The sequence below is a fragment of the Thunnus maccoyii genome, chromosome 13, assembly GCF_910596095.1.
Source record: "Thunnus maccoyii chromosome 13, fThuMac1.1, whole genome shotgun sequence".
NCBI lineage: Eukaryota > Metazoa > Chordata > Actinopteri > Scombriformes > Scombridae > Thunnus > Thunnus maccoyii.
In genome coordinates this window covers 1,330,001-1,357,394 of record NC_056545.1, presented here as the reverse complement: position 1 = coordinate 1,357,394, position 27,394 = coordinate 1,330,001, and the positions used below count along the sequence as shown (strand labels likewise).

The following is a 27,394-nucleotide window of genomic DNA, read 5'->3' as shown; positions in this document are numbered from 1 at the left end:
GTTACTCAGTCTCACTTTAAAGTATATTTGAACCAAGTGTTCAAACCAAGCGGCAACCTCCGGGGCTGTAAAATGAAGCCAATGTGGAAGTGCCAAAAACTGCAGTTCCTTGAACGACCACTTGAGGCTCCAAAAGCGAGTCAATCCCCATAGACCCCCATGTTAAAATGCCCAACTTTACAGCAGAAATAAACATGTTTACAGCCTGGTACAAACAACGGTTTTGGTCTCTGTAGCTAATTTCCTCTTTCATGACAACTGTACGGGGGGTGAATGTTTTTATAACTCACCCGTTTAAATTTTATTAAGCCGTAAAGTTATGCATAATGAAGGACATGGCTGCTTTGAGTGACAGGACCGCCAGCCGCTAGGTGGCTTGTTTCAGCCGTTCGGCCCGCCTCTTTGCCCATTTTTGATTGGCTGGGAGTTAGGCAGCGTCACGCACGGCTAAGATGGCGACGGCCGGAGCGGCTCACTTTGAGCTTCAAAACCGCTCTTCAGAAACCAACGAGTGACGTCACGGCAACTACGTCCATATTTTTATACAGTCTATGATTCAAACCCAAGAATCCATGTTTTCTATGGCTGCACCTTCCCGTCAGCTGGAAATATATTTTACATGTTTTTGCTTCATTTTAAACATTTTTCCCCCAAAATTCAGCCGGACAGATTTAAAGATGGGGATCATTTGAAAAGTTTATGATACGAGCACCAGAAATGATTTGATGATGGATGATTGATTGATGTTCGACACTCAGCTCTGGACGTATTTATCTCTGGAAACTGAAAGTGAGACTCAGAATGACGGCTGGAAACAGAAACATCAAAGCGTTCAGAGTTCCTCTTTCGTCCCGACGTCTGGAGACGAGGAGCGGTGGCGGCCAATCACAGTCCATCGGCTCCCGCTGCCTCGCTCTCATCAGAACATGTCAGGTGACTCTCTGTGGGGGGGGGTGGGGGGCAAGTCTTTTCTTTTTGTGTGGATGGAGGGGGGCGGGGTTTAGACTGGGGGGGCGGGGTTTGGGGTTCTGCTTCAGTCAGTCTTTGTCGTCCCCGCTGCGTCGGCTCTCAGTTTGCTCTTCCCTCTACGATGATGATTAACACCGGCGTCAGGTCCATTATACTCTTCAGCATTTCCATGATGTCATCATGGCCTTTGGCACCCTCGATGAACTCCTCCAGGGTCATTTCACCTGGGGGGCAAAGGTCAAAAGACGGTTGAGGGGTTATAATGGTGCCTTTCTCAGGAAACTGTGTGTAAATGAATTAATTTTCATTTCCATACCGTTCGTCATATCGTTGGAAATGATCCACATGACACGCAATCATACAACATATAAATACGTAGAGCTGCAATGATTAGACAATTAATTGATTAATTGTACCTATTAAATTAATCGCCAGCTATTTTGATAATCGATTAATCATTTGGAGTCTTTTTTTGTTAAGAACAAAAGTCCGAATTCTCTGATTCCAGCTTGTTAAATGTGAATATTTTCTGGTTTCTGTAGTTTCTATGACAGTAAACTGAATATCTTTGAGTTATCTGATGTTTTATAGATTATAAAGATCTTGATTAATTGAGAAAATAATCGTTAGTTGCAGCTCTATAAATAAGCACTTCCTGTGCAAACATTCTTCACACAGTCAGACACTATATAGAGCAAAAATGTTCTTTATTTCAAAATCTTGCATAATGAAGTGATCATTTTTATCTCTATCTGTTGTTTGTTTGAACAGGAGGAATAATTACAGCAAGAAAAACATGTTTAATGTTCATTTGAGCTCCTGACTGTTGCTTTAAGACACTTGTAACTTGTGAACTGGTCCTTTAAAAGCTGCAGTTTGCTTTAAGCTAACCAGTTTGTTAAACACAGTAACGAGTCGCCGTTCGTTACCTTCTTTCTTTATATCGATCCTCTCAAATATGAGCGAGACGATCTCCTCGGGATCGATGTCTCTGTTCCGTGTGATGTCCTGGATGGCCTGCAGAGGGCGACACAACAACAACAACAGGTCAGTGATGTCAGCGGCTCTGTTTCCTTTTAACTTTTAAAAGGTCAGAATCTGCGGCAGCTTCGTTCATGAGTCACTCAGATTATGAGAATAATATGAGACTGATCATTTCACCCACACTAGTTTTTATTTTCCATTACACATTTACATTTAAGCTTTTCTCTGTTTTCCATTTCAGGAACTTTAACTTTTCAAATTCAAATTTTAAATATTCTGTTTCCATTAACATTTAACTACGTGCTGATTATAACATCTTATCATTAAATCTTAAATCTGGGTCAATTTGTCCTCCGCCGTCGGTGCTGCTCTACATCAGCAGACCAGGGTCGCGGATGTCCCTCAGACCGGACTGACGTCGTCGGAGTCGATCGCCCCACTTCAGCAGCTTCCTGTCGGCTGATAGATTGAGCTCATTCAGCAGATTAACACTTGTCTAATTTCAGACTTAATCCAGCCCAGTTTTCTGTTGGAGCGGCAGCGGCTTCATTCTGCTGAATCAGTTCCTGCAGGTCGGCTTCACTGTTCAATCAAAGTTTTATTTAAAGGAGATCTGAACACTGATAGTTATACTCTGACCTCAACTCATCAACACTGACTTAATTTAATTTAATGGTTTTACTTCTTTGAAAGGCAACTTCAGATGTGAACAATGTGCTTAATATCATAAAACTTAAAATTTCAAGAGTTTTAAACATCCATTAACTTCTTATGGAAAGACTCACATACAGAAGAAGTACTCAGATACTTCACTGCAGTAAAAGTACATAAGTATTATGAGCTTGATGTAGTTAAAGTATTGCAGTAAAAGTACATAAGTATTATGAGCTTGATGTAGTTAAAGTATTGCAGTAAAAGTACATAAGTATTATGCGCTTGATGTAGTTAAAGTATTGCAGTAAAAGTAGTGGTTTGGTCCCTCTGACTGATATATTATTATATATGACATCATTAGATTATTAATAGTGAAGCATCAGTGTTAGAGCAGCATGTTACTGTTGTAGCTGCTGGAGGTGGAGCTAGTTTACACTACTTTATATACAGTTATCTACAGTTTGAAGTACAGTATTTGAGTAAATGTACTGAGTTTGTGTGATGAGGTGATTTATTACCGAGAAGATGGTCTCCAGTTCCTCCTTGTCGATCTTTCCGTTTCCGTCCTGGTCAAACAGTTTAAAGTACCACTTTAGTTTCTGGTTGATTTCTCCTTTCAGCATCAGACTGATGGCTGCGATGTATTCCACAAAGTCGATGTAACCGTCCTGCAAGACAGAGAACAAGGATGTTAAACCCTGATGATGCTAAACTATGATTTCTATAAATGAATGTTTGGTCAGATTTGTAGTTTTATTTTTTATTATAATCTTTCTGCTTGTATCAAGAAAACATTTAACATTTAATAACTTTGGCTTCTTTTGTCCAGTGAAAAAAAGCAGAGTTTTACTTTCAGCTTTCAGCAGTTTCTGACGCTGAAATCTAACTGATACTAAAATTAAACACTTTCACTTTCTAATTACAGTAACTAGAGTTTATTCTGCTTGTTGACTGATCGTAATCTTAACACCTGAATATAACAACAAAATAGAAAACTGCACAAAAAACAAATATTAAGAAACAGACATGATGATGATGAAGAGTCTGAACACTGTTATTGACCCATAATGAAACGTTTGATGTAGAAAAACCTAGAAATTACGTTCAAATTGTTTCCTAATTACATTAATTAACACAAGCTTCACATCCTGAGTTCTGAGTTTACATTTACACGACTAAAACACTTTGATTAAAGGATCATTCTGCTGATTTTCTATCTTCGTCTACATGTTTCAATCCAAACCAACAATGAACTGATCTGCTAACAAGTATTGTGTGTGTATCTACAGTCTGATATATCTGATTAAAAACACGTCAGTGAGTCACACCGCTGCACTGAGTCATGTTCCTTCATCATGAAGAGTTTGATCACGTCAGTTTGTTTAGAAACGGCTGCAAAGACTAATAACAGCATCACACAGAGACTGACAACGTGAAGCTGCAGGTGTCTGAACTCAACGGCTTCAGAAAACGTGATTCAGCAGCGTTAGTTTGGTCGAATATAAACATATTTTCTAGGACGCAGAGGTTAGAAATGTGGACTTTGCTGTGAAACGACTCGACCTAAAGATGTTTTTGGGACAGTTTCACTCTGTTCTTCTGTCTCTTCATACAAATACAATATTTACTTCTTACAAACAACTACACACGCAGGATCTGTTTTGTCTTGTTGTCTGTACATGTTAAAATTGTTATTTTGTCCATTAAAGGACCAGTTCCCAGTGTTTCCAGTGTGTTAAACCAGCAGTCAGGTGTCTGTAATCATTCCTCCTGTTCATACTGGATATTAAAAGATCCTTCAAATGTGCTTTCAATGGAAGTGATGGAGGTCAAAATCCACAGTGTGTCCACACAGTCATTTAAAAGTCTGTGTGAAGCTTCTATTCAGCTTCAGCAGTCTGAGTTAGTCATATCAAGTGGATATCTGACACATTTACAGTCTTTTTAGCATCAAATTCCCTCTTTGTGTTTCCTCGGACAGTGTTTCCCTGTTGAGCTGCAGGTGGAAGTATAGTAACAAAAAGAGGGACTTTGGCACTAAAAAGACTGTAACGTTGAAAGATATCTACTTGATTTGACTCATTTGGACGCTGAAGCTTCATATTAGCTTCAGACTGTGGATTTTGTCCTCCATCACTTCCATTGTAAGGTCATTATGAAGGGATCTTCTAATGGTCAGTATGAACAGGAGGAATGATTACAGCAAGAAAAACAGCTTTAATGTTCATTTGGGCTCCTGACTGTTGGTTTAAAACACACTTGATAAACTGTGAACTCGTCCTTTAAGAGCTGTGTTTCATCTGACCAACAGTCCAAAACCCAAAGATGTTCAGTTTAATGACAGAAAACCTGAAAATATTCAGATTAGAGAAACTAAAATCTGTTTTTTTTTTTGCTTGATTATTGACTAACAATTAATTGAAAAACATTCAAGTGAGATCAGAGAAAGAGGCTACTAAAGTAAAATACTAATTATATAAAATAAAAATGAATAAATCAAAAAAACAATGAAATAAAGATAAGTGAATATAAAGCATAGTTCAGGTTTGAGATGGACGATTTACTTTACATGATGACACATCAAATTGAACTTTGATCTGCTGCCGTCCTTCACTGATGAACTTCAATCCCTGAACTCTCAGAACATCCTTACTGAACTTCATCATCGTTGACTGAATCCACTTAGCTCGGCATAAACAGTCCCAGCAGATAATAGCTCTGCACGCTAACGCCATAAACCAATTAGACAGAGAGCCGATGAAGCTGCTGCAGCCTGAAGCTGCACAACCGTTTAGATCCAGTGAAGTTATTGAACAGTTATAGTCAGAAAATCACATTTCAATCATTAGATTTCAACAAGTAAACAAGTGAGTTAAAGACACTGGTGGAAAGTAACTAAATACATTTACTTAAGTACTGTATCTACGTAAAAATATTGAGGTACTTGTACTTTACTTGAGTATTTCCATGTGATGCTACTTTCTACATTTCAGAGGGAAATATTGTACTTTCTACTCCACTACATTTATTTGACAGCTTTAGTTACTTTTCAGATGAAGATTTGACACAATGGATAATATAACAAGCTTTTAAAATACAACACATTGTTAAAGATGAAACCAGTGGTTTCCAACCTTTTTGGCTTTTGACGTCTTACAAAAAGCAGTGTGTAGTCGGGGTCACATTTCACATGTCTATGAGTTGTTAACAGCTCCACCAAATAGTGATTTTTCCCTCTAAACTTCTCACATGCTTTCATTTCAATAAATGTTCAAATGATCCAATATTTCAGCAAAAATCAAAGATTAGAGAAAAAGTCCAAAAACTGAAAACAGATTTGTGTATCAGAACTTTGTTTCTTCTTCTTTCCTCTCCCATTAATCATCTCACCACCCCTCAGATTTATCTGCTGACCCTTTGGAGGGGCCCCGACCCCTAGGTTGGGAACCACTGGACTAAACTAGCTAACTGTATATAAAGTAGTGTAAACTAGCTCCACCTCCAGCAGCTACAACAGTAACATGCTGCTCTAACACTGATGCTTCACTATTAATAATCTAATGATGTCATATATAATAATATATCAGTCAGAGGGACCAAACCACTACTTTTACTGCAATACTTTAACTACATCAAGCTCATAATACTTATGTACTTTTACTGCAATACTTTAACTACATCAAGCTCATAATACTTATGTACTTTTACTGCAATACTTTAACTACATCAAGCTCATAATACTTATGTACTTTTACTGCAATACTTTAACTACATCAAGCTCATAATACTTATGTACTTTTACTGCAATACTTTAACTACATCAAGCTCATAATACTTATGTACTTTTACTGCAATACTTTAACTACATCAAGCTCATAATACTTATGTACTTTTACTGCAGTAAAATATCTGAATACTTCTTTCGCCACTGATTAAAGAATCATATAAGAATCAATTCACTTTGGAAATAATAGTTTAACATAAAAAAAATCTACTAAAGGGCTACTTACTAGCCTTTTCAGAGGTGTCAGCAGCATCTCATGGCCTTCATCAGTTAATGGGGTTATCACATGACAGATGTTTCATACTTGGGTCATGTGATGATCACCAAACCATCTCCATGACAACTGAGCAGACTCACTCCACCAATGAAGACCATGACACACAGTGGAAAGGTCAGGAAAAAACTAAATAAGTGGATTATTTAATCAAAAAAAGTTTATAAAATCATTAAACTGATTAATGTTTGATTGTCACATTGTAGAACTTTGTAAAATTCAAACATTCAGTTTGCAATTATACAAAAATGACTGAAACCTTTAATTACAAAACTGCTGCCAATTAATCATCTTTTGACGAACTGACAGTTTAATCCACTAATTGTTTTGCTTAAATCAAATCTCACATTTAATCTGATAATATTCATGAAAAATCAAAGTAAATATAATATTTACTTGTAGAGGCTCCACATGTTCGTATAAAAACAGAACAGCCTGTGAGCTTTTATATAGTATTATTAATTTATGTAAAATGTAGAAGAGCAGTTAATTAGTTAATGTTTCCACCAACATGGGAACCAAAATACTGTCAAAACTTCTTACATAAAACATTAAATCACAAACAAAAAACTCTGTTTTCAGTTTCAAGCTTTACAGATACGATACAACTTTGTCATTTTGAGTATTATGGAATATTTTTCTGTCTCTGTAGTTTCTCCTGAGATGAAGCTCAGTAGAAAGGTCACAGGTCAGTTTAGTGTAGAAATGTTCAACAACGTCATCACATCTGCTGTGAAAACGCTGTGACATCCTGTTGTTATTACAGTAAATCTGTCTGCAGAACATCACAGACCTCGAAGACGTAGTTTCACCTTCACAGTTTCCACCACAGGAAGTCAAAAGTTTTCTCCAGTGGAGCAGAAAAGTAAAAATACAAAATACTGAGAATTATCTTCCAGCTGTCAGCAGTGTCGACAGTTCTGCACTTATGTATCAAGTAGAACTAAAAACCTCAATAAAAAAATACTTCAAAAGTCAAATTAAAGTTTTACTGAAGTTTAAAGGACGAGTTTACAGTTTATCAAGTGTTTTAAACCAACAGTCAGTCTTCAAATGAACATTAAAGCTGTTTTTCTTGCTGTAATCATTCCTCCTGTTCATACTGACCATTAGAAGATCCCTTCATAATGACCTTACAATGGAAGTGATGGAGGACAAAATGTATTTAAAGTTTATCTGAAGCTAAAATGAAGCTTCAGCGTCCAAATGAGTCAAATCAAGTAGATATCTTTCAACGTTACAGTCTTTTTAGTGCCAAAGTTCCTCTTTTTGTTACTATACTTCCACCTGCAGCTCAACAGGGAAACACTGTCCGAGGAAACACAAAGAGGGAATTTGATGCTAAAAAGACTGTAAATGTGTCAGATATCCACTTGATATGACTAACTCAGACTGCTGAAGCTGAATAGAAGCTTCACACAGACTTTTAAATGACTGTGTGGACACACTGTGTATTTTGGGCTCCATCACTTCCATTGAAAGCACATTTGAAGGATCTTTTAATATCCAGTATGAACAGGAGGAATGATTACAGACACCTGACTGCTGGTTTAACACACTGGGAACACTGGGAACCTCCTTTAACAAAGTCATGTTGTTTGTGTTGAAACTCAGAACTTAGTGGAAATACAGATGTTGTAGAAGAGCTTCCTGGTTTGCAGCCTGCAGCTCTTCACTGACACCTGAAGCAGAATCTGGTTTCTTCAGTCAACTGGTTTGTGGTTAAAGGCCAGTAGAACCAGTGAGCTGCAGGGGCCTCCACTCCCACCAACAGCACTACCAAAATGAACTTGACCTTTGACGGATGTGTATTTTTGGCATAATTATCCAAAAGGTTTTGGTCAAACCTGTTGATTATTTCCTCAATTAATTGATTAGTCATTTGGTCCATAAAATGTCAGAAAAATGTGGATCAGACGACGTCCTCAAATGTTTTGTTTTGTCCACAACGCAAAGATATTCAGTTTACTGTCACAGAGACCAAAGAAACTAGAAGATATTCACATTTAAGAAGCTGGAATCAGAGAATCTGGACTTTTATTCTTAAAAAAATCATCTTTTACTTAACATTAACAATACTTCAATGTAAAAATACTCCATTACAAGTAAAAGTCTGAGCTCTTACTTGAGTACTTTTACTTGGGTAGAAGTACAGAAGTATTATCAGCAGATAAAGTATCAGAAGTACTCGTGCAGCAGAACGTATATTATGTTGTTTTTAAGTAAATTCTCTATTTAAATAGGAGCTTTCAGATGTAGAGAAGTAGAAGTAAAAGTAGCACAGAGTACAAATATTCAAGTGAAGTACAAGTATCTCAGAGCTGTACTCAAGGACAGTACTTGAGTAAAAGTACTCAGTTACTTTTGACCTCTGCTTCCAGTCCAGTCAAACCAAAGCACGACTCCCAAAACTAGATTTTTGGAATTTAACAGAAATGAACTCGTTATATTGAGACAGTGTTTGTTTCAGGACATTTACTGTGCGTGTGCGTCTCACCCCGTCCATGTCGAAGGTGAAGAACACCTGATCCACGTAGCTGTTGGCGTCCTCGCTCATGCCCTTCAGGCCCAGGATGGCCTTCAGCTCGAACAGCGTGATGAGGCCCGACGGAGACTCTCGCATGAACTTGTTGTACCAGTGATGCATGTCCTCCGCCAGGATGTCGTCCAGGTTCGAGCCGTGGTTCCCCATCGGAGCGGTTCCACTCAGTTAAATGACAACAAGACCTCGAGAAGATGAAGGAGGAGATGAGGAAGACTGAGAGGAAGAAGAGACGAAAGCGGCAAAAGACTGACAAGCGATGCAGGCCTCTTGATCCTCAATGAATGAAAGTAGAAGAAGACGACAGAGGTCCTGTTTCTGGACCCCTTTAAGGGAACAGAAGAAGAAAAACAACAAAAATGTGAAAGCAGGAGCCTAATAAAGGAGTTTACAGTCCTGATCTCTGACCCTTTATGGGGTCAAGGGAAGAAAAATGACAAAGCTTGCAGCAGGAGCTTCGTAAAGGGGTGTAGAGTCCTTTTATCGGATCCTTCACTACAGCAGAAGATGAAATACGGTGCCAACAGGAGCTTGACGAGGAGGTTTAGAGTCCTTTTCCGGAACCCTTAATGGGGACAGAGGAACAAAAATTACAAAAAGTCTTCAGTAAGAGCTTGACAAAGGAGATTACTGTCCTTATTTGGGACCCTTCAAGGTGACAGAAGAAGAAAAATGACAAAAATGTGACAGAAGGAGCTTTATAAAGCGTTTTACAGTCCTTTTCTTGGATCCTTTATGGCGACAGAAGAAGAAAAATGAGAACAAGTTTACAGCAGGAGCTTCGTAAAGGTTTTACAATCCTTTTCTTGGAACCTTTTTGGGGTCCAATTGAAGAAAAATGATTAATTTTAGAAATCCGTTGCATGAAAGCCAGCAGGCTTCAGCAGGAGGGTCGAGCCGGCCGACATCCAGGCTGCAGTGACTCTGCAGGCAGAGAGCAAACCTCAGGACTCTCTAACCCTCTTAGGTCCTGAAGGAAGAATCAAGGATGCACCTAAAATAACTCCCTAATGAGATCAGGTCGACCTGCCGCAGGGCTGTGCTGCCAGAGGCCAAGCCAAGAGGCTTTACCTGCTGAGTTGAGGTGAGGGTTGGGTGCTGGCCCTGGAAACAGGATGGTTATATAACACAGTCTCCTGGGTGTCCTGGTTCAGACAAGGAGGTTCCTCAATGCGACGCCTACACAGGTTGTTTTCCCAGAGCTGCTCAGGTCATCTGTGGCTGATGAAAAGTGACTCATCATCTGATGTTCAGTTTCATTAATATTTAACTTTTAGCTAAAGTATCAACAGGTTCAAGGCAGCCGATGGAAATTCTGGGTCAGAGGTGTTTGTGGCAGCGAGAGACCACGTCCTCAATAGGCAATCGTGTCTTTTTCTCTTTGTTTTGGCCTCCGTTCAGACTAAAACAGCCTTTTTCTCCCCCAAAAGCTTTTCTACAACGTCCTCCAGAGTAAATGTGAAATGCCGGCTTGGCGTTGTAGTGTGTATGCAGCTTCGTTGAAACTCTGTCATAGCAGTGATATAATGGCGTCGTCCATTCTGACATCCGGTTGGTGGGTGAACTAGAGGCTTGACCAGTGGCCGGAGGGAATCCAGGACCGGTCTTTCAGAAGCCTTCATGATATGTGTGAGGTTAATGCTACCGGCCTGTAGTCGCTTCTCCAGGCGTAAGCTGAGGTTAAAGAGGTGCCGGAGTCTGACACACAGCCGAGGGGTTAACAGGCTCTGGAGTCTACTCGGCACCTCCTCACCTGGTCAGCAGAGATGTTCGGAGGGTCGGAGGTGTCCTCGTCGCCGGGTGCATATCGAATCTACTGAAGGAACAGTTCAGCTCGTTCATCTACTATCTGACTGCAGGGCTCCTCCATGTCCCCGGACCTCAGTGCCCTCTTCTTCTCCCTCAGGAGTGCTTTGATGATGGCTCCAAATAACTTTATTTGTACAGCAGCTTTCATACAAAAAAAAATGCAGCTGAAAATGCTTTATAACAAAAGTAATTACATTCACCAAGTGCTTCACATCAAAAAAAGACCTAAAATGAACATAAAAACATGTAAATGTACAGAAGATGGAAAATAAACCCACTTGATAATAATAATAATATAAAATGAAACTAGAATACATAGAATGTGTAACATTAGGTAGAATACAGACGACATACAGTTATAAACAAGAGGTCAAAGGTCACAGAAACATTCTCAGCAAATAAAAGACAAAACGAGAAACATTCACATCTAAAAAATTACAGACGACTTTGTATCTTTTTCTCTTACGATGGAGCTCGGCTAGCAGTTTCCCTCTGTTTCCAGTGTTTGTGCTAAGCTAAGCTAAACATTTTTCATCTACTGTTCCTTTAAAGATGAGTTCATGTGTTCAGAGAGAAAAAGGTTTTTCAGGCATCTGCAGTGTTTAAAAGTCTTAAATTTCCTGTCTAAAGGTGTTGAACGTTGTCTCTTCAGAGCTGCAACAAATAGGTGATTAATCGATTAATTGATCGACAGAAAATTAATCAGTTTTTTTAGCAAAAAGGCCAAAAATTTGCAGCTTTTCTGTGTCGTACATGACAATGAAGTTAATATTCTTGCTGATCAAACAAAACAAGACCTGAGCTGTAAGACGTTATAACAGGCATTTTCACTATTTTCTAACATTTTATAGACAAAACAAATCATCTGGAAGTTAATTAATAATGAAAATAATCTTAAGTCATAGATCTAAACATAATCGATGTGAAATATATTAAATATTGCATCATGCAGGATAAGAGAGAAAAAGTATGACAGATTTAAAAATGGCACTTAAATAAGTTTAGCTCTGATTGGTGAAGATGATGCTCCCTCCGTGAGATGATGAAGATGAATCTGATTTTCTTCTTCTTAACTTGTGGATTTTTGTGAAGTTTATACTTGCAGCTTTTTGTCATGCAAAGGCTTTAAATCTGGATTTCAGTTACAATCTGTGCCAAAGGTCAACTCGTTTTTTTTTTTCATCACCGTCAAAACTGTGGAAAGAAAACTGGAACCTGACTAATTCAGCCAAACCCCGAAGAGCCAAACTGATCATCAGCAGCAGCTTTACTGAGAAACTATATGCGTGTTAATCAGAGCAGCAGCTCGTCCTGCCAGCAGGTCCAATCACAGCTGCTCAGCTTTTATTAGACTTTAATGATGCAGAATGAAGGAGAGTCTGAGTCCGGTGTGATAATGCTGTTTGTCCATTTTTACCACCGAGATCTTACAATCTAAATATTAGTTTCAGTCAGAACTGAAATAATTTCTGCTTCAGTCTGTCCAGCCGTCTTCACTGAGAGGTTTTTCAAATCAAAACAACTTTATTGTCCACCTGCGTTGCACAAAAGCAGGAACTCGTCTTCAGCTTGCATGACTAGATATCACATCATGCATCACAAAAATTAAAAACATTTAAATACACTATAATAGATACAACTTTGTGAAAAATTTAAATACTTTAACTGTTGTCTCCCCCTTCTGGCAGTGAGAGTAATTACAAAAACACTGTTGATACGTACTCAGAGGCTACGCTGTAGCCGACTCCGTTACGACTGTAAAATGATGGATAAATTGTTTTGAGTGTCACACAACCCCCAACGAAATGACTCGTAATTTGATCCATTCGGTCCGATAACATCTGGAAAGTCTAGAAGAGCCGCACGATTAAATGACCTTATCCCCCTTCAAGTTAGCAGAGAGCTAACAGGAGGTTAGCTGGAAATGTCAAACCCGACACCAGATTAAAAACTCTGGTATACTGTGAAATACAGAGAGATTTATCTGGCTCGTTTAGCTTGAATGTAACGGACGTTCATTTATATGTACAAGTTTTTGTTGGACACGCTACTGAAATATCTCAAAATAATCATTTAAACTTTTTAAGCAAAAAGTTCAGCTTCCCATGTGTGAATATTTGAGTCTGTTCTCCCAAGAAAAACGACAGAACACGTCGTAATCACCCAAAAACGAGCTACAGTTAGTTCAGATCATCTAGTGGCCGTAATAACTGTGAACCTTTCCCTAAACCCAACCAGACCTGAACCACAGCGTCATTAAACATCATTATTGTTTAACAGTGATGTGTTTAATGGTTTTATAAAACACAGACAGATGAAAACGCTGCTATGTGTCGTTCTGGAGTCAGTTCGGAGTGTTTTCTGGTTCTCGTCTGTGATAATAAACCGATTATCTTCAGGTTAGTTCAGACGTTCATGTTCTCCAGAGGATGAATCCTTCTCCTCTAGCGCCACCATGAGGTTGACTTTTGTGTTTTTAATTAAATGTTTTGACTACTCTTGGATGGATCTATTGTCATAAAATCTGCTCCACACATTCATGTTCCTCTCAGGGTGAATTGCAGTAACTTTGATCCTCTGACGTTTCCTCTAGCATCAGCAGGAGGTCAATAATACTTTTTATTTTATTTTATGATCAAAATATGCAAAACTCATGACATAAACATCAGTTCATAAGAGGAATCAGCTGCACTGAAACTCAGCCGACTCACCGATACAGAAAGTTCAGGTGACATTAGCCTGCTGGAGAAGCTAACGTTTATGTTAGCCCTATAAATCCACATGAATGGAACTTAATCAGTGTTTGATTTAAATGACTTGTGTGTTTAAACTTTATTTTCTAACTCCTTCCTGCTCAGGATATAAAACACAACGGTGCCACACAAACACAAAATCACCAAATACAACCAGTTAATCTTCAACAGAACGTTAGCTTACTGTTTAACGTTAGCATTACTGTAGCTGTACCTGCTGCTTGCTAATATTAGCTGCACACGTCTTTATAAAAGGCTGAAAGTACATTTCTGTCTGCTCAGTAACACCTGAACATTTCACTCTGTGGCTTTCTTTGCTTTTTATTTCACATTTTTCCAGAAGATGCTGCTTTCGTGCAGCAGTGAGACTGGATGTGAGTCTATCAGAGGATCAAACAGATTATCCAGAATAAGATTTAAACTCAGCAGCCAGGTTTCCTCGTGTCTTTTCCAGGTACGAGTCTTCAGTAGATTAAACAGCGAGTGAGTCGTGTGGAGACGTGCCAGCTGTGGAAAATCCTCCAGTCACCTCTGAGCTGTAAGTAGTGTCCCCACTAACTCCGCCATCACTTGTCCTCTGATGTCCTTTAATATGTGGAGCAGCTGGCTATAAAGTCTCTATCATTTCTCTTAGAAAGAGGCATTTTGGTGTCGGGTGCACTGTGGTAAATCAGAGCGCTGACAGTCACAGCTGAAGTGTTTTAAACATCCAAACAACAACTGAAATTAAGTCAGATTTTCTATCAATCATCTATTTACAGTGATGGAAAGTAACTAAGTAGATTTACTCAACTTCTGTACTTAAGTACAGTTTTCAGGTACTTGACATTTATTATTGTACTATTTACAGATTAAGATTATTAATAATAAAACAAATCAATAAATAAATATTCATTATTATATATTAAAAGATGTGGTTGATGATTTTATATGTTTTTCTTATTGTCAACAAATCTCTTCTGCAGAACCAAATGAACAGTGATGGAAGAAATACTGCAGTAAAAGTACATAAGTATTATGAGCTTGATGTAGTTAAAGTATTGCAGTAAAAGTACATAAGTATTATGAGCTTGATGTAGTTAAAGTATTGCAGTAAAAGTACATAAGTATTATGAGCTTGATGTAGTTAAAGTATTGCAGTAAAAGTAGTGGTTTGGTCCCTCTGACTGATATATTATTATATATGACATCATTAGATTATTAATAGTGAAGCATCAGTGTTAGAGCAGCATGTTACTGTTGTAGCTGCTGGAGGTGGAGCTAGTTTACACTACTTTATATACAGTTAGCTAGTTTAGTCCAGTGGTTCCCAACCTAGGGGTCGGGCCCCTCCAAAGGGTCAGCAGATAAATCTGAGGGGTGGTGAGATGATTAATGGGAGAGGAAAGAAGAAGAAACAAAGTTCTGATACACAAATCTGTTTTCAGTTTTTGGACTTTTTCTCTAATCTTTGATTTTTGCTGAAATATTGGATCATTTGAACATTTATTGAAATGAAAGCATGTGAGAAGTTTAGAGGGAAAAATCACTATTTGGTGGAGCTGTTAACAACTCATAGACATGTGAAATGTGACCCCGACTACACACTGCTTTTTGTAAGACGTCAAAAGCCAAAAAGGTTGGAAACCACTGGTTTCATCTTTAACAATGTGTTGTATTTTAAAAGCTTGTTATATTATCCATTGTGTCAAATCTTCATCTGAAAAGTAACTAAAGCTGTCAAATAAATGTAGTGGAGTAGAAAGTACAATATTTCCCTCTGACATGTAGAAAGTAGCATCACATGGAAATACTCAAGTAAAGTACAAGTACTTCAAAACTGTACTTCAGTAAATGTATTTAGTTACTTTCCTCCACTGTCTCATCTTGAACTACAGAGTTACAGAAGCCAGACAGGAAGTGATGTCAGGACTCGGAGATGATATCTAACTGCTCTCTTCCTGGTAGAAATACAGAGTGAAAACTAAAGACGACACACAGGACAGTACAACGTAGTAAAAATATGCATTTTAATTTCAGTGTCAAACATTTTCTTGCTGTTGAGGACAAAATGACGTCTCCAGTTTTTAACATTTTTCTTCAGGACAGACTTTGTAGTTTCTTTACTTCCTGTGCCTGTTTACAGTTTAAAGCCTCCCAAAAAGAAACTGATGGTTTTATTTTATTAACTTGTATATTTTTTTAATGGAACATTAAATTAAGGCTTCAGGTTTTTAACTGCAACAAGCATCAGTGCTTTAAATAAACATACAGACATCATCGTCACAAACCGGCTTCACATCAGACAGAAAACACTGTAATGGAAAAAATAAAATCACATCATATTCATACAAAAAAGGAAATCCAGCGCTGCAGTGTAAAAAGGCTTTTGAGTGAAGGATCAATAAAAACAAATTCACATCAATCATTTTTCTTCTCAGCGGAGCCACAAGCTGAAATAAAGCTGCATCTTCGGTTAAATTCGTTCTTTACAAAAGTCGCAGTTCTTCCGTTCATCTCGACCCCGTCAGAGATGAAACGAACCGTGATGAAGAGCAGCTGATCACAGTTTCATGTCCAGGCTCGTCAGGCCTGGTCCCGCCTCGCCGCCGCCGCAGGGTCTCCCTCCCAGCACCACAGAGGGGGGCTCCTCACGGCTCCAAGTAGGTCTATCTGCAGGACACGCCCACTTTACTACATGACACACCCACTTGGTTTAGGCATGAGCAGTGAGATGGTCGGGGGTCAAGGGGTCAAGGGGTGTGTCGTGTAGTAAAGTGGGCGTGTCCTGTAGGTCTGCTAGATTGCAGATTGATCCACGACTCCGGTGCTCTGAGTCGACCGGACAGCCGACGACTCATCAGGTCGAACTCTGACACGTCGTCTCCTGTTTGACAAACAGACACCAGAGTTCAAATATCCTGCATGAAAACTCACATTTCCCCTTAAAAATGTCCCTTCAGCCGCCGTGTTTAAGTTGATGTGTTGAACTTGTTAGCAAACAGTTGTTTATTTCCACATCCAGCAGCTACGGAGCAACATTATCGTCACATTGATAATGTCCATAATTACTTGTGGCGTTCCTCAGGGTTCTGTTCTTGATCCTTTATAGTTTCAGTTTGGTTCAAGCAACTTGACATGATGTTTTTTCACTTGTTTTCAGCAGAATAGTCTGTAAAAAGTATTTTTGTCATACTATCAGCTTATAAAGTAGTTGTGGCTAACATGTTAGCAATCAGTTGCTTATTTCAACATCCAGCAGTTACGGAGCAACATTATCATTCATGTGGAGTCGTGTTTCTGTCCAATATTCACTCTCTTTTAGCTTCTGTTTTTACTCTCTACCAACTCCTGAGGGAAATATCTGGCTCTTTAGCTGCTAAATGCTCCACTATGTTCACCAGCTAGTCTACAGCTAACTGTTAGCAGGAAGTGTTCAGCGGCTTTTTACAGCTTTTTCTCTGAAAACGACACTATGAGACGCTGAGAGTGAACCAGAACAGTAAAAGTTGCAGCCGGACAGATAAACAATGAGCTGAAACTCACTATAAAGCTCCGTAAAGCCGAGAGGAGCTGCAGAGTCTCTGATAATTCTCTGTAGGTTCATCACTACGAGCCACAACCAACACATTACCGTTATATAAAATATAGATTATAGCTGCTTCCGCACTTTCTGACAGTATCTCATGTATGTTTAGTTTCCTGTTGTTCCAGCTTTTCATTGAAGTTCAAGAAATATTCAAACTAAAACCCAACTGATAGTGGATTTTTAAGCTGATACTATTGATATTTGGGAGTTCAGCCTATGATAATAATAACAATAATAATAATAATAATAATAATAATAATAATAATAAAACAATCTCGACACAGATCTGTTTAGATTTGTTTTTTAAATTTGTGACCCAGACACATACTGATCGTGGTGTTTTACAGTGTAAATTTCAGCTCTGGTAGACAAACTAAATAACGGCGACACTGTTTCTAAACGAGCTCAGAGGCGACTTGTACTGACATTTCCTCTTTCTTATCACACGTTATAAACACTCCAGTTCAAACCCAACTGCCATTGTTTTATGGCTGCATCCTTCCATCAAATGTTTTTTTTTTTTTTACATGTCACATTTCACAAAAGTCAATATTATGCATCTTTCTGCTGCCTCTATACACAGCACTTTATAAAGCCTTTCCTTACTACTACTATTATTATTATTATTGTTATTATCATAATCAAAGTGTTTCTAATGTATCTAACAGGCACATTTTTGGATGAACAAAAAACCCAAGTACCACCAACCCCTAGTTGCACCTTTCTAGTTAATGGACCAAATATGGCGTCACCCATGTCCCTTCTTGGACAACGATTGGCCTGAAGTCACATGACCATATATCCAACCTGTCTTTGCAGACGCCCCATTGGCTGATATGTGTCTGTATATGATTGGTTGTCTTTTATATATATATATATTTTTTTTTTTTACCTTTTTTCATACCCAACTTCCTTTATTTAAATGTTGTTTGTAATGTGTTTGATGATGACCCTGATGAAGGCCACAAGTTCTCATCTCACAAAAAGTCAACCTGACATATTTAGTATCTCTGGAAACGTTGAGGTTTTTATTAGTTATTGTTAGTATTCATTATTATAGAGATGCAACCTTAGTTGATTCATCAATGAAACTGAAATGGTTTCTAGATGTTAGAACTGATACCAGTTTGGATGTAACACTGACCAGTGGCTGTTCTACACACAGACCACCTCAGTCTGCTCACAACACCAGCTGTCGTTGTATCACTATTTCAGGACTGTCATATCAGGAATACCAGACTGTCAGATAGCGACGGACCTGTGTGTGTGTGTAATAGGTGGAGGGAGACTGGAAATACTCCTGGTCGACTCTTTACCAGACTATCTGTGGAGGGGAGACCCTCAGATCTCTGACTCTTAACATCTGCACATTCAGATACGTTCAACCTCAGCTTGTGTCCTGAAATCTTAAACGACACTAAAGCACAAACACATCAGAGGAAACTTCAGACGACAGAACTAAAACTGTCCAAAAAAAAAACACGTCAAACGGAAGTTAGCGTCGCGTTTTTATCCTCAGAAATGATTCATCGTTGTTCTCAGACACCCTCAGAGATGAGCTAAACAGATGATATGAAGTCAAATACAAACATTGCTGAAGTTATAAAAAGGAGGAAATACCGTCTCTAGAGGTAAAAAGAGACGTCTGTGTCTCTACGTTTACATCATCAGTCTTAAAGTATCTCACATCTCAAAATCCACATGTGATTAACAACCAGAACGTCAACAAACTGGTGATTAATTCTTTGTTTGCTTTGCACGACACGACTCGAAAAATATAAGATATTTTAACATTTCCAAGTGTTAAAGGTTCAAAGTTAATGATGCAGAAAGCACAGATCACTTCCTGCTGTTCTAACGAGCTTCAACTTAACAAAACGCTCGACAGGAAAATTCATCTGCAACTATTTTCATAATCAATTGTTTTGAGTCATTTTTAATGAAAAAAAAAAAAGTCCAAATTCTCTGATTGCAGCTTCTTAAATGTGAATATTTTCTGTTTTCTTGAGTCTCTTTGACATTAAACTGAATATCTGTATAACAACCAATCAATCAATAAGGAAAGTAATCGTAATAATATCCAGTAAGTATAAATAAAGGTCATATTTAGAAATGGCTCAAAGTTTTCCAGCGTAGATAATTAAATGTTTATGGAAAATATTCTTGCGTACTTTTTGTAAATGTCTGTATGTATCAGCCATAAAGAACCTGATCTTTTGTATCAATAAAGTAGATTATTAATAAAAACCTTTGTTACGCTGCGGCTCAGCGAAGCAGCGTTTAGGAACTAAAATGACGTCTGCAGAGCCGCGAGACGGAGAGCAGATGAACTCGTTAGCGTTAAAAAGAAGCGCTTCCTTCACCACCGTACGGATCCTGCAGGGCTGCTAAACACAGTCGCACAACAACAACCGGTGGATTTGTGAGTAGAGTTGACCTCCGAACACATTTCAGACGCAGAGATTTTCTCGTGCAATTAATTGAATTTGCTTCTACTTTGCTATTTGTTTGTTTGCCAAACAGAAGGAGGGACTCTGAGCCGCAGGAAGGCTTTTAATCTGAAAAACCTGCGTTGAGTTTCATTCGTCACTCGCTCGAAAAAACGGCAAAGTAGAAGCGACCTGAGAAAACGATGACGGAGAACAGTGATGGTCAGAGAGGAGACGATTCTGACTGTAATATGATCAAATATACAACAAGAGAAGCTTCTCTCTGCAGATGAATAAACTCACAATCTGATCATTGATGGTAGAAATGTTGTTGTTTTAATATGAAATGACTCACCTCGCTCTTTTCTTCTTTGCTGTCTACACTCATCGGCTCTTCTTCTTCGTTCCCTCCTGAGCTTTTCTCCTGATTTTCCTCCTCTGTCTTCATCTTCTCTCCATCCTCCTCCTCCTCCTCCTCCTTCTTCTTCTCCTCCTTCATCTCTTCTTCTCCTCCGAGCTCGACGTCGTTCTTCACTTGATCTTCTTTGGGGGATTCATCTTCTTCAGGACGCTCTGTTTTGTCCTCCTCTCCTCCTGCTCCTTCCTTCTTCTTCTCTTCTTCTTCTCCTCCTCCTCCTCCTCCTCCTTCTTCTGCTGTTTTGCCGTCCGGTTCGCTCGGGGAGGTCAGGGGCGTGTCTCCTCCCTCGTTGGCCACGCCCACCTCGTCTCCGCTGCTGGACTTCCTGTGGCGGCGGGATGGAGGTCGTCTGCGGATGGAGTGGCGAGCTCTGCCCTGAATAAGATACTTATGAGTTTATTATCATGGAAAACTGGAAAACTATTAAAAAATATGACTTAAACAATTAATCAGTTATCAAAATAGTCGCCAATTAATTTCATGTCAATCGATTAATCAACGAGTTCCACCAAGTATAGATGAGATCAGTAGGAGGTTAATCTGAGACAGTGATAGAAGAAGAATTTAGATCCTTTAATGAAATAAAAATACCAGAACAGACATTTAAAAATACTCCGTTACAAGTAAAAGTGCATAAGTATTATGAGCTTGATGGAGTATAAACTTTTTTTGATTAAATAATCCACTTATTTAGTTTTTTTCCTGACCTTTCCACTGTGTGTCATGGTCTTCATTGGTGGAGTGAGTCTGCTCAGTTGTCATGGAGATGGTTTAGTGATCATCACATGACCCAAGTATGAAACATCTGTCATGTGATAACTCCATTAACTGATGAAGGCCATGAGATGCTGTTGACACCTCTGAAAAGGCTAGTAAGTAGCCCTTTAGTAGATTTTTTTTATGTTAAACTATTATTTATTTAAGTGAATTGATTCTTATATGATTCTTTAATCAGTGGCGAAAGAAGTATTCAGATATTTTACTGCAGTAAAAGTACATAAGTATTATGAGCTTGATGTAGTTAAAGTATTGCAGTAAAAGTACATAAGTATTATGAGCTTGATGTAGTTAAAGTATTGCAGTAAAAGTACATAAGTATTATGAGCTTGATGTAGTTAAAGTATTGCAGTAAAAGTACATAAGTATTATGAGCTTGATGTAGTTAAAGTATTGCAGTAAAAGTAGTGGTTTGGTCCCTCTGACTGATATATTATTATATATGACATCATTAGATTATTAATAGTGAAGCATCAGTGTTAGAGCAGCATGTTACTGTTGTAGCTGCTGGAGGTGGAGCTAGTTTACACTACTTTATATACAGTTAGCTAGTTTAGTCCAGTGGTTCCCAACCTAGGGGTCGGGCCCCTCCAAAGGGTCAGCAGATAAATCTGAGGGGTCCTGAGATGATTAATGGGAGAGGAAAGAAGAAAAAACAAAGTTCTGATACACAAATCTGTTTTCAGTTTTTGGACTTTTTCTCTAATCTTTGATTTTTGCTGAAATATTGGATCATTTGAACATTTATTGAAATGAAAGCATGTGAGAAGTTTAGAGGGAAAAATCACTATTTGGTGGAGCTGTTAACAACTCATAGACATGTGAAATGTGACCCCGACTACACACTGCTTTTTGTAAGACGTCAAAAGACAAAAAGGTTGGAAACCACTGGTTTCATCTTTAACAATGTGTTGTATTTTAAAAGCTTGTTATATTATCCGTTGTGTCAAATCTTCATCTGAAAAGTAACTAAAGCTGTCAAATAAATGTAGTGGAGTAAAAAGTACAATATTTCCCTCTGAAATGTAGAAAGTAGCATCACATGGAAATACTCAAGTAAAGTACAAGTACCTCAAACTGTACTTAAATAAATGTATTTAGTTACTTTCGTCCACTTAACCAATAGAAATACTGAATATGACCTTTAATTGATGTTTTATGATGGGAGTTTGTAATATTCTAATTAAACCTGCAAAAACTGATTATTTTGTAAACTTGTTGGCAGTGAGAACGAGCTGTGAACACGTCTGACATATTATCAGCTTCACTTTTATGTTTTTTTCCAGATTATTTCTCTTTATAAACGTCAGATCAGTAAATATATCCGACTGACCTTGTTGATGCTCATCAGGATGGATCCCTCCGCCACAGTGGGAGGGTCTTCAAAAGAGGTAGGGCGTTCCTCCTGGGTCAACGGATGGACGGTGACGGGGCTGGTGGGGGTCGCCGTGGATGAGGTGGTTACCGTGGCATCCGGGGCGGAGCCGGGGAAAGGCGGGACGAAGGAGGGAGGCAGCATCCTCAGGCCGGGGCTCTTCGGAGACGGAAGCAGGGCCGTCGGAGAGAGAACCAGATTGGCCTAAACACAGAGAGAGAGAGAGAGAGAGAGAGAGAGAGAGCGATGATGTCAGAGCGATGACGTCAGAGCGATGACGTCAGAGCGATGACGTCAGAGTGCAGATCTCCCTCCACGCCAGCAGAGAGCAGCAGAGTCCAACACCTGAACTCACCTGAAGCTTCTCGATGAGAGCAGAGTTCCTCTTGGCTTTACCAGGTCCAGGAGAGGTGACGTCTGGAGGCTGCTGACACTGACACGCACACACACACACGCACACACACACACACACACACACGCACACACACACGCACACACACACACACACACGCGCGCGCACACACACACACACACACACACATTTATGATCATTATTACATCATCTTTGGGAGCTCAGAGGAGACAAACACACCTGCCTGCTGTCTTCAGGTGAGACTCAGTATATATATATATACACATATATATATTATATAGATTAACTGTATATATTACATGTTGTAAACGTGTTATTTTGGGGTTTAGATGGAACATCATACAGGCCTGTAGTGCTGTTGATTGATGCAAATTTAATGGTGTCAAGTTTTTACCTAAAACAGTTCAAGACTAACCAGCGATACAATATTCTTACATGTGTAACACTGACAGTTTGATATGAAGGACAAATATTCTGCACATGTCCAGCTCTATATTTATATTCTTGGGCTCTACTGGAATAAAAAACTCCTTATTTATCCTGAAACAGGCCGTTTTAGCTCCTGTCCTGAAAAACTGCAACTCTGAGCATCAAACCAACCGGTGACGTCACACCTCGCTACGTCCATCTGTACATACAGACTGTGGATTCGACATACGTTCACCTCAAGTTTTGGAACTTTGACCGTGTTTAACATCCATCAGAACAGGATATAAATAACAGAAGATAGATTATGTCCCCTTTAAGTTTCCCTCCAAATGTGGCTCAAACTGATTGAGTATTGAGGGATCAGGGTTTATTAGTGAAGTTTTTTAGTCAATAAACTTTGTTTCATCTGATTCAGTTTCCTCGTTCATGTCGCTTCCTGCCGGCTGAGGATGTAAAACGCTCCTCTCTCACCTCCTGGTCGTCTCCGTGTGATTTGGGCAGCTGTAAGGAGCGAGGAGGTCGTCGTCTGACCGGCTTCTCCTGGAAAACAGAGTCAGTAATAAAGATCAGAGAGCAGCAGTGAAGCTGCTTCCTGAGCAGTTTGAACATCACGTTTATGTCGCACTCTTCTCGTGTTTTTCTCTTTATTCGATCAAACGCCGTCTTGACGGATCGCTGTGAAACTTAGTTCACACATTTATGTTCCTTTGATCCTCTGACGTTTCATATATTTTAGTTTATGACCAAATACCTAAAAGACTGATGACATTCTCATCAGCCTCAGCTGTACTTTGTGTTTAGTTTCATGTGACTATAGTTTGACATACAGGCTCCTTTTTACTGATATTAAACCAGAGGAGCTTCCTGTCTTTGTCTCATTTCCTGCATGAAAACATGCTTTAATATTACAAAGAAAATTTGACGAGTAACATTTTTAAAAGCTCAAAACATAAATTAAAACCATCTGATTATTTTTTGTTTTCAGTGTATTTTAAAGGACTATTCCTGTGTTACTTTTTCATCACTTTTCATGTTGATGCGTTCAAGGACGCTCCGTCACTTGAGTTCTGACAGATCTGAGATGTCGGAGTGGGACATGTCTATACTCTGGTGTGTAAGTGGAGTTGCTGATAAACTCACTGTTTCATTTCCAGCAGCGTTGTTTGGAGGAGCCGAGCCTTTAAACCTTCCTGCCAGTTCAGCCACAGAGCGCCGGGATGGAGCCTCCTCCTGACGGCAGGAACCAAAAGGAAAAAGGTAAATACCAACAACACCGGACTGCTACTATTACTGCTACTACTAATGTACCGGTAGTATTATTCCTACTACTGTCAGTACTGTAAGACTCAATGTTCAAGAGTAAAGATGCTTTTTGTTTCTCCTCAGACAGAAACTGTCTTGGATTGAAGGAAATGCTGCATTAGAAAACAATCCCGTCAAAGATAAATAATCTTATAATAACAGACAAACAATCTACTCGATAACCAGAAAATAAGCTTAATAAGCAAGAAACATACTTAATAAACAAAGACAAACTGCTTGTGAACAAATAAATCACTCAAAAAACACTTAATAAACACGAAACATGTAATAAACAAAGACAAACAAAACACACTTCATGAGCAAAAAACACCTGCAAAGAACTGAAATCACTACAGTATTAGTTTTACACCTCAATAGATTAAGATTTTCTGCATTTCCACTCAGGTTTTTAATGTGCTGATTCTGCACCACATGTTTAAAAACCTTCAAACCTTCCTGTTCAGATGGTTTCATGCTCTCCTCTGAAGCACCGTTGCTTTTGAAAGGTGCTATAGACACGTTACTACCACTGCTACTACTAATACTCTATTACTCCTTCTACTGTTACTACTGCAGCTGGTACCTGCTCAGCTCTGTGCTGCAGGTGACTTCCTGTCTGAGGTGGCGTGTTGGGAAGGAAATGTCGTTGTTCATCAGACAAGCAGCTGCTCATTAGAGACGCTGCTCTGAGGCAACATGACAACATGCCACACGTGTTTCTGACATGTTTAATCCAACAGCAGGAACCAACAAGAGTGGATTTGTTTTCTCTTTTTGAACTTAAACTCTTCCTGGTTAACGGTTAACCTTTACAGGCCGTAGGGTTGAATCTAACGGTTAACCTTTACAGACCGTAGGGTTGAATCTAACAGTTAACCTTTACAGGCCGTAGGGTTGAATCTAACAGTTAACCTTTATAGACCGTAGGGTTGAATCTAACGGTTAACCTTTACAGGCCGTAGGGTTGAATCTAACAGTTAACCTTTATAGACCGTAGGGTTGAATCTAACGGTTAACCTTTACAGGCCGTAGGGTTGAATCTAACGGTTAACCTTTATAGACCGTAGGGTTGAATCTAACGGTTAACCTTTACAGACCGTAGGGTTGAATCTAACGGTTAACCTTTACAGGCCGTAGGGTTGAATCTAACGGTTAACCTTTACAGGCTGAGGGTTGAATCTAACGGTTAACCTTTACAGGCCGTAGGGTTGAATCTAACAGTTAACCTTTACAGGCCGTAGGGTTGAATCTAACGGTTAACCTTTACAGGCCGAGGTTTGAATCTAACGGTTAACCTTTACAGGCCGAGGTTTGAATCTAACGGTTAACCTTTACAGGCCGAGGTTTGAATCTAACGGTTAACCTTTACAGGCCGAGGTTTGAATCTAACGGTTAACCTTTACAGGCCGTAGGGTTGAATCTAACGGTTAACCTTTACAGGCCGTAGGGTTGAATCTAACAGTTAACCTTTACAGGCCGTAGGGTTGAATCTAACGGTTAACCTTTACAGGCCGAGGTTTGAATCTAACGGTTAACCTTTACAGGCCGAGGTTTGAATCTAACGGTTAACCTTTACAGGCCGAGGTTTGAATCTAACGGTTAACCTTTACAGGCCGAGGGTTGAATCTAACGGTTAACCTTTACAGGCTGAGGGTTGAATCTAACGGTTAACCTTTACAGGCCGTAGGGTTGAATCTAACGGTTAACCTTTACAGACCGTAGGGTTGAATCTAACGGTTAACCTTTACAGGCTGAGGGTTGAATCTAACGGTTAACCTTTACAGGCCGTAGGGTTGAATCTAACGGTTAACCTTTACAGGCCGTAGGGTTGAATCTAACGGTTAACCTTTACAGGCCGTAGGGTTGAATCTAACGGTTAACCTTTACAGGCCGTAGGGTTGAATCTAACGGTTAACCTTTACAGGCCGTAGGGTTGACTCTAACGGTTAACCTTTACAGGCCGTAGGGTTGACTCTAACGGTTAACCTTTACAGACCGTAGGGATGAATCTAACGGTTAACCTTTACAGACCGTAGGGTTGAATCTAACGGTTAACCTTTACAGACCGTAGGGTTGACTCTAACGGTTAACCTTTACAGACCGTAGGGTTGAATCTAACGGTTAACCTTTACAGACCGTAGGGTTGAATCTAACGGTTAACCTTTACAGACCGTAGGGTTGACTCTAACGGTTAACCTTTACAGACCGTAGGGTTGAATCTAACGGTTAACCTTTACAGACCGTAGGTTTGAATCTAACGGTTAACCTTTACAGGCCGTAGGGTTGAATCTAACGGTTAACCTTTACAGGCCGTAGGGTTGAATCTAACGGTTAACCTTTACAGACCGTAGGGTTGAATCTAACGGTTAACCTTTATAGACCGTAGGGTTGAATCTAACGGTTAACCTTTACAGACCGTAGGGTTGAATCTAACGGTTAACCTTTATAGACCGTAGGGTTGAATCTAACGGTTAACCTTTACAGACCGTAGGGTTGAATCTAACGGTTAACCTTTACAGACCGTAGGGTTGACTCTAACGGTTAACCTTTACAGGCCGAGGGTTGAATCTAACGGTTAACCTTTACAGACCGTAGGGTTGAATCTAACGGTTAACCTTTACAGACCGTAGGGTTGAATCTAACGGTTAACCTTTACAGACCGTAGGTTTGAATCTAACGGTTAACCTTTACAGACCGTAGGGTTGAATCTAACGGTTAACCTTTACAGGCCGTAGGGTTGAATCTAACGGTTAACCTTTACAGACCGTAGGGTTGAATCTAACGGTTAACCTTTACAGACCGTAGGGTTGAATCTAACGGTTAACCTTTACAGGCCGTAGGGTTGAATCTAACGGTTAACCTTTACAGGCCGTAGGGTTGAATCTAACGGTTAACCTTTACAGGCCGTAGGGTTGAATCTAACGGTTAACCTTTACAGGCCGTAGGGTTGAATC

At 39.4% G+C, this 27,394-nt stretch overlaps 2 protein-coding genes across 3 annotated transcripts in view; both read right to left on the bottom strand.

Moving 5' to 3' along the window:
- Nucleotides 1-1,038: 1,038 nt before the first annotated feature.
- On the bottom strand, nt 1,039-11,191 carry guca1d (guanylate cyclase activator 1d). The gene is made up of 4 exons (XM_042430235.1): nt 9,163-11,191; nt 3,126-3,275; nt 1,899-1,986; nt 1,039-1,193 (listed from the first exon to the last, which is right to left on the bottom strand). The coding sequence occupies exons 1-4, from the start codon at nt 9,355-9,357 to the stop codon at nt 1,069-1,071; spliced, it is 558 nt and encodes a 185-aa protein (XP_042286169.1). The 5' UTR covers nt 9,358-11,191; the 3' UTR covers nt 1,039-1,068.
- Nucleotides 11,192-15,761: 4,570 nt separating this feature from the next.
- Nucleotides 15,762-27,394, bottom strand: part of dub (duboraya) — a 15,139-nt gene continuing 3,506 nt past the window's right edge. Inside the window, exons 1-7 of one of the 2 annotated variants that reach the window (XM_042430234.1) lie at nt 25,024-25,754; nt 24,279-24,368; nt 23,610-23,678; nt 22,692-22,769; nt 22,295-22,540; nt 20,122-20,559; nt 15,762-16,635 (exon numbers count right to left, since the gene is read on the bottom strand). In XM_042430234.1, the coding sequence (XP_042286168.1) occupies nt 16,609-16,635; nt 20,122-20,559; nt 22,295-22,540; nt 22,692-22,769; nt 23,610-23,678; nt 24,279-24,368; nt 25,024-25,146 (1,071 nt within the window). In that variant the 5' untranslated portion in view covers nt 25,147-25,754 and the 3' untranslated portion in view covers nt 15,762-16,608. Of the gene's footprint in view, nt 16,636-20,121; nt 20,560-22,294; nt 22,541-22,691; nt 22,770-23,609; nt 23,679-24,278; nt 24,369-25,023; nt 25,755-27,394 lie in introns of those variants that run through there. The other variant, XM_042430233.1, reaches the window with a different exon arrangement.

Coding starts and splice junctions, on each gene's coding strand:
- guca1d (XM_042430235.1), bottom strand. CDS start 9,357: ATGGGGAACCACGGCTCGAACCTGGACGACATCCTGGCGGAGGACATG. Junction 3,276..9,162: donor TCACCTTCGACATGGACGGG/GTGAGACGCACA, acceptor TCTGTCTTGCAG/GACGGTTACATCGACTTTGT. Junction 1,194..1,898: donor GATCGATATAAAGAAAGAAG/GTAACGAACGGC, acceptor TTTGCCCCCCAG/GTGAAATGACCCTGGAGGAG.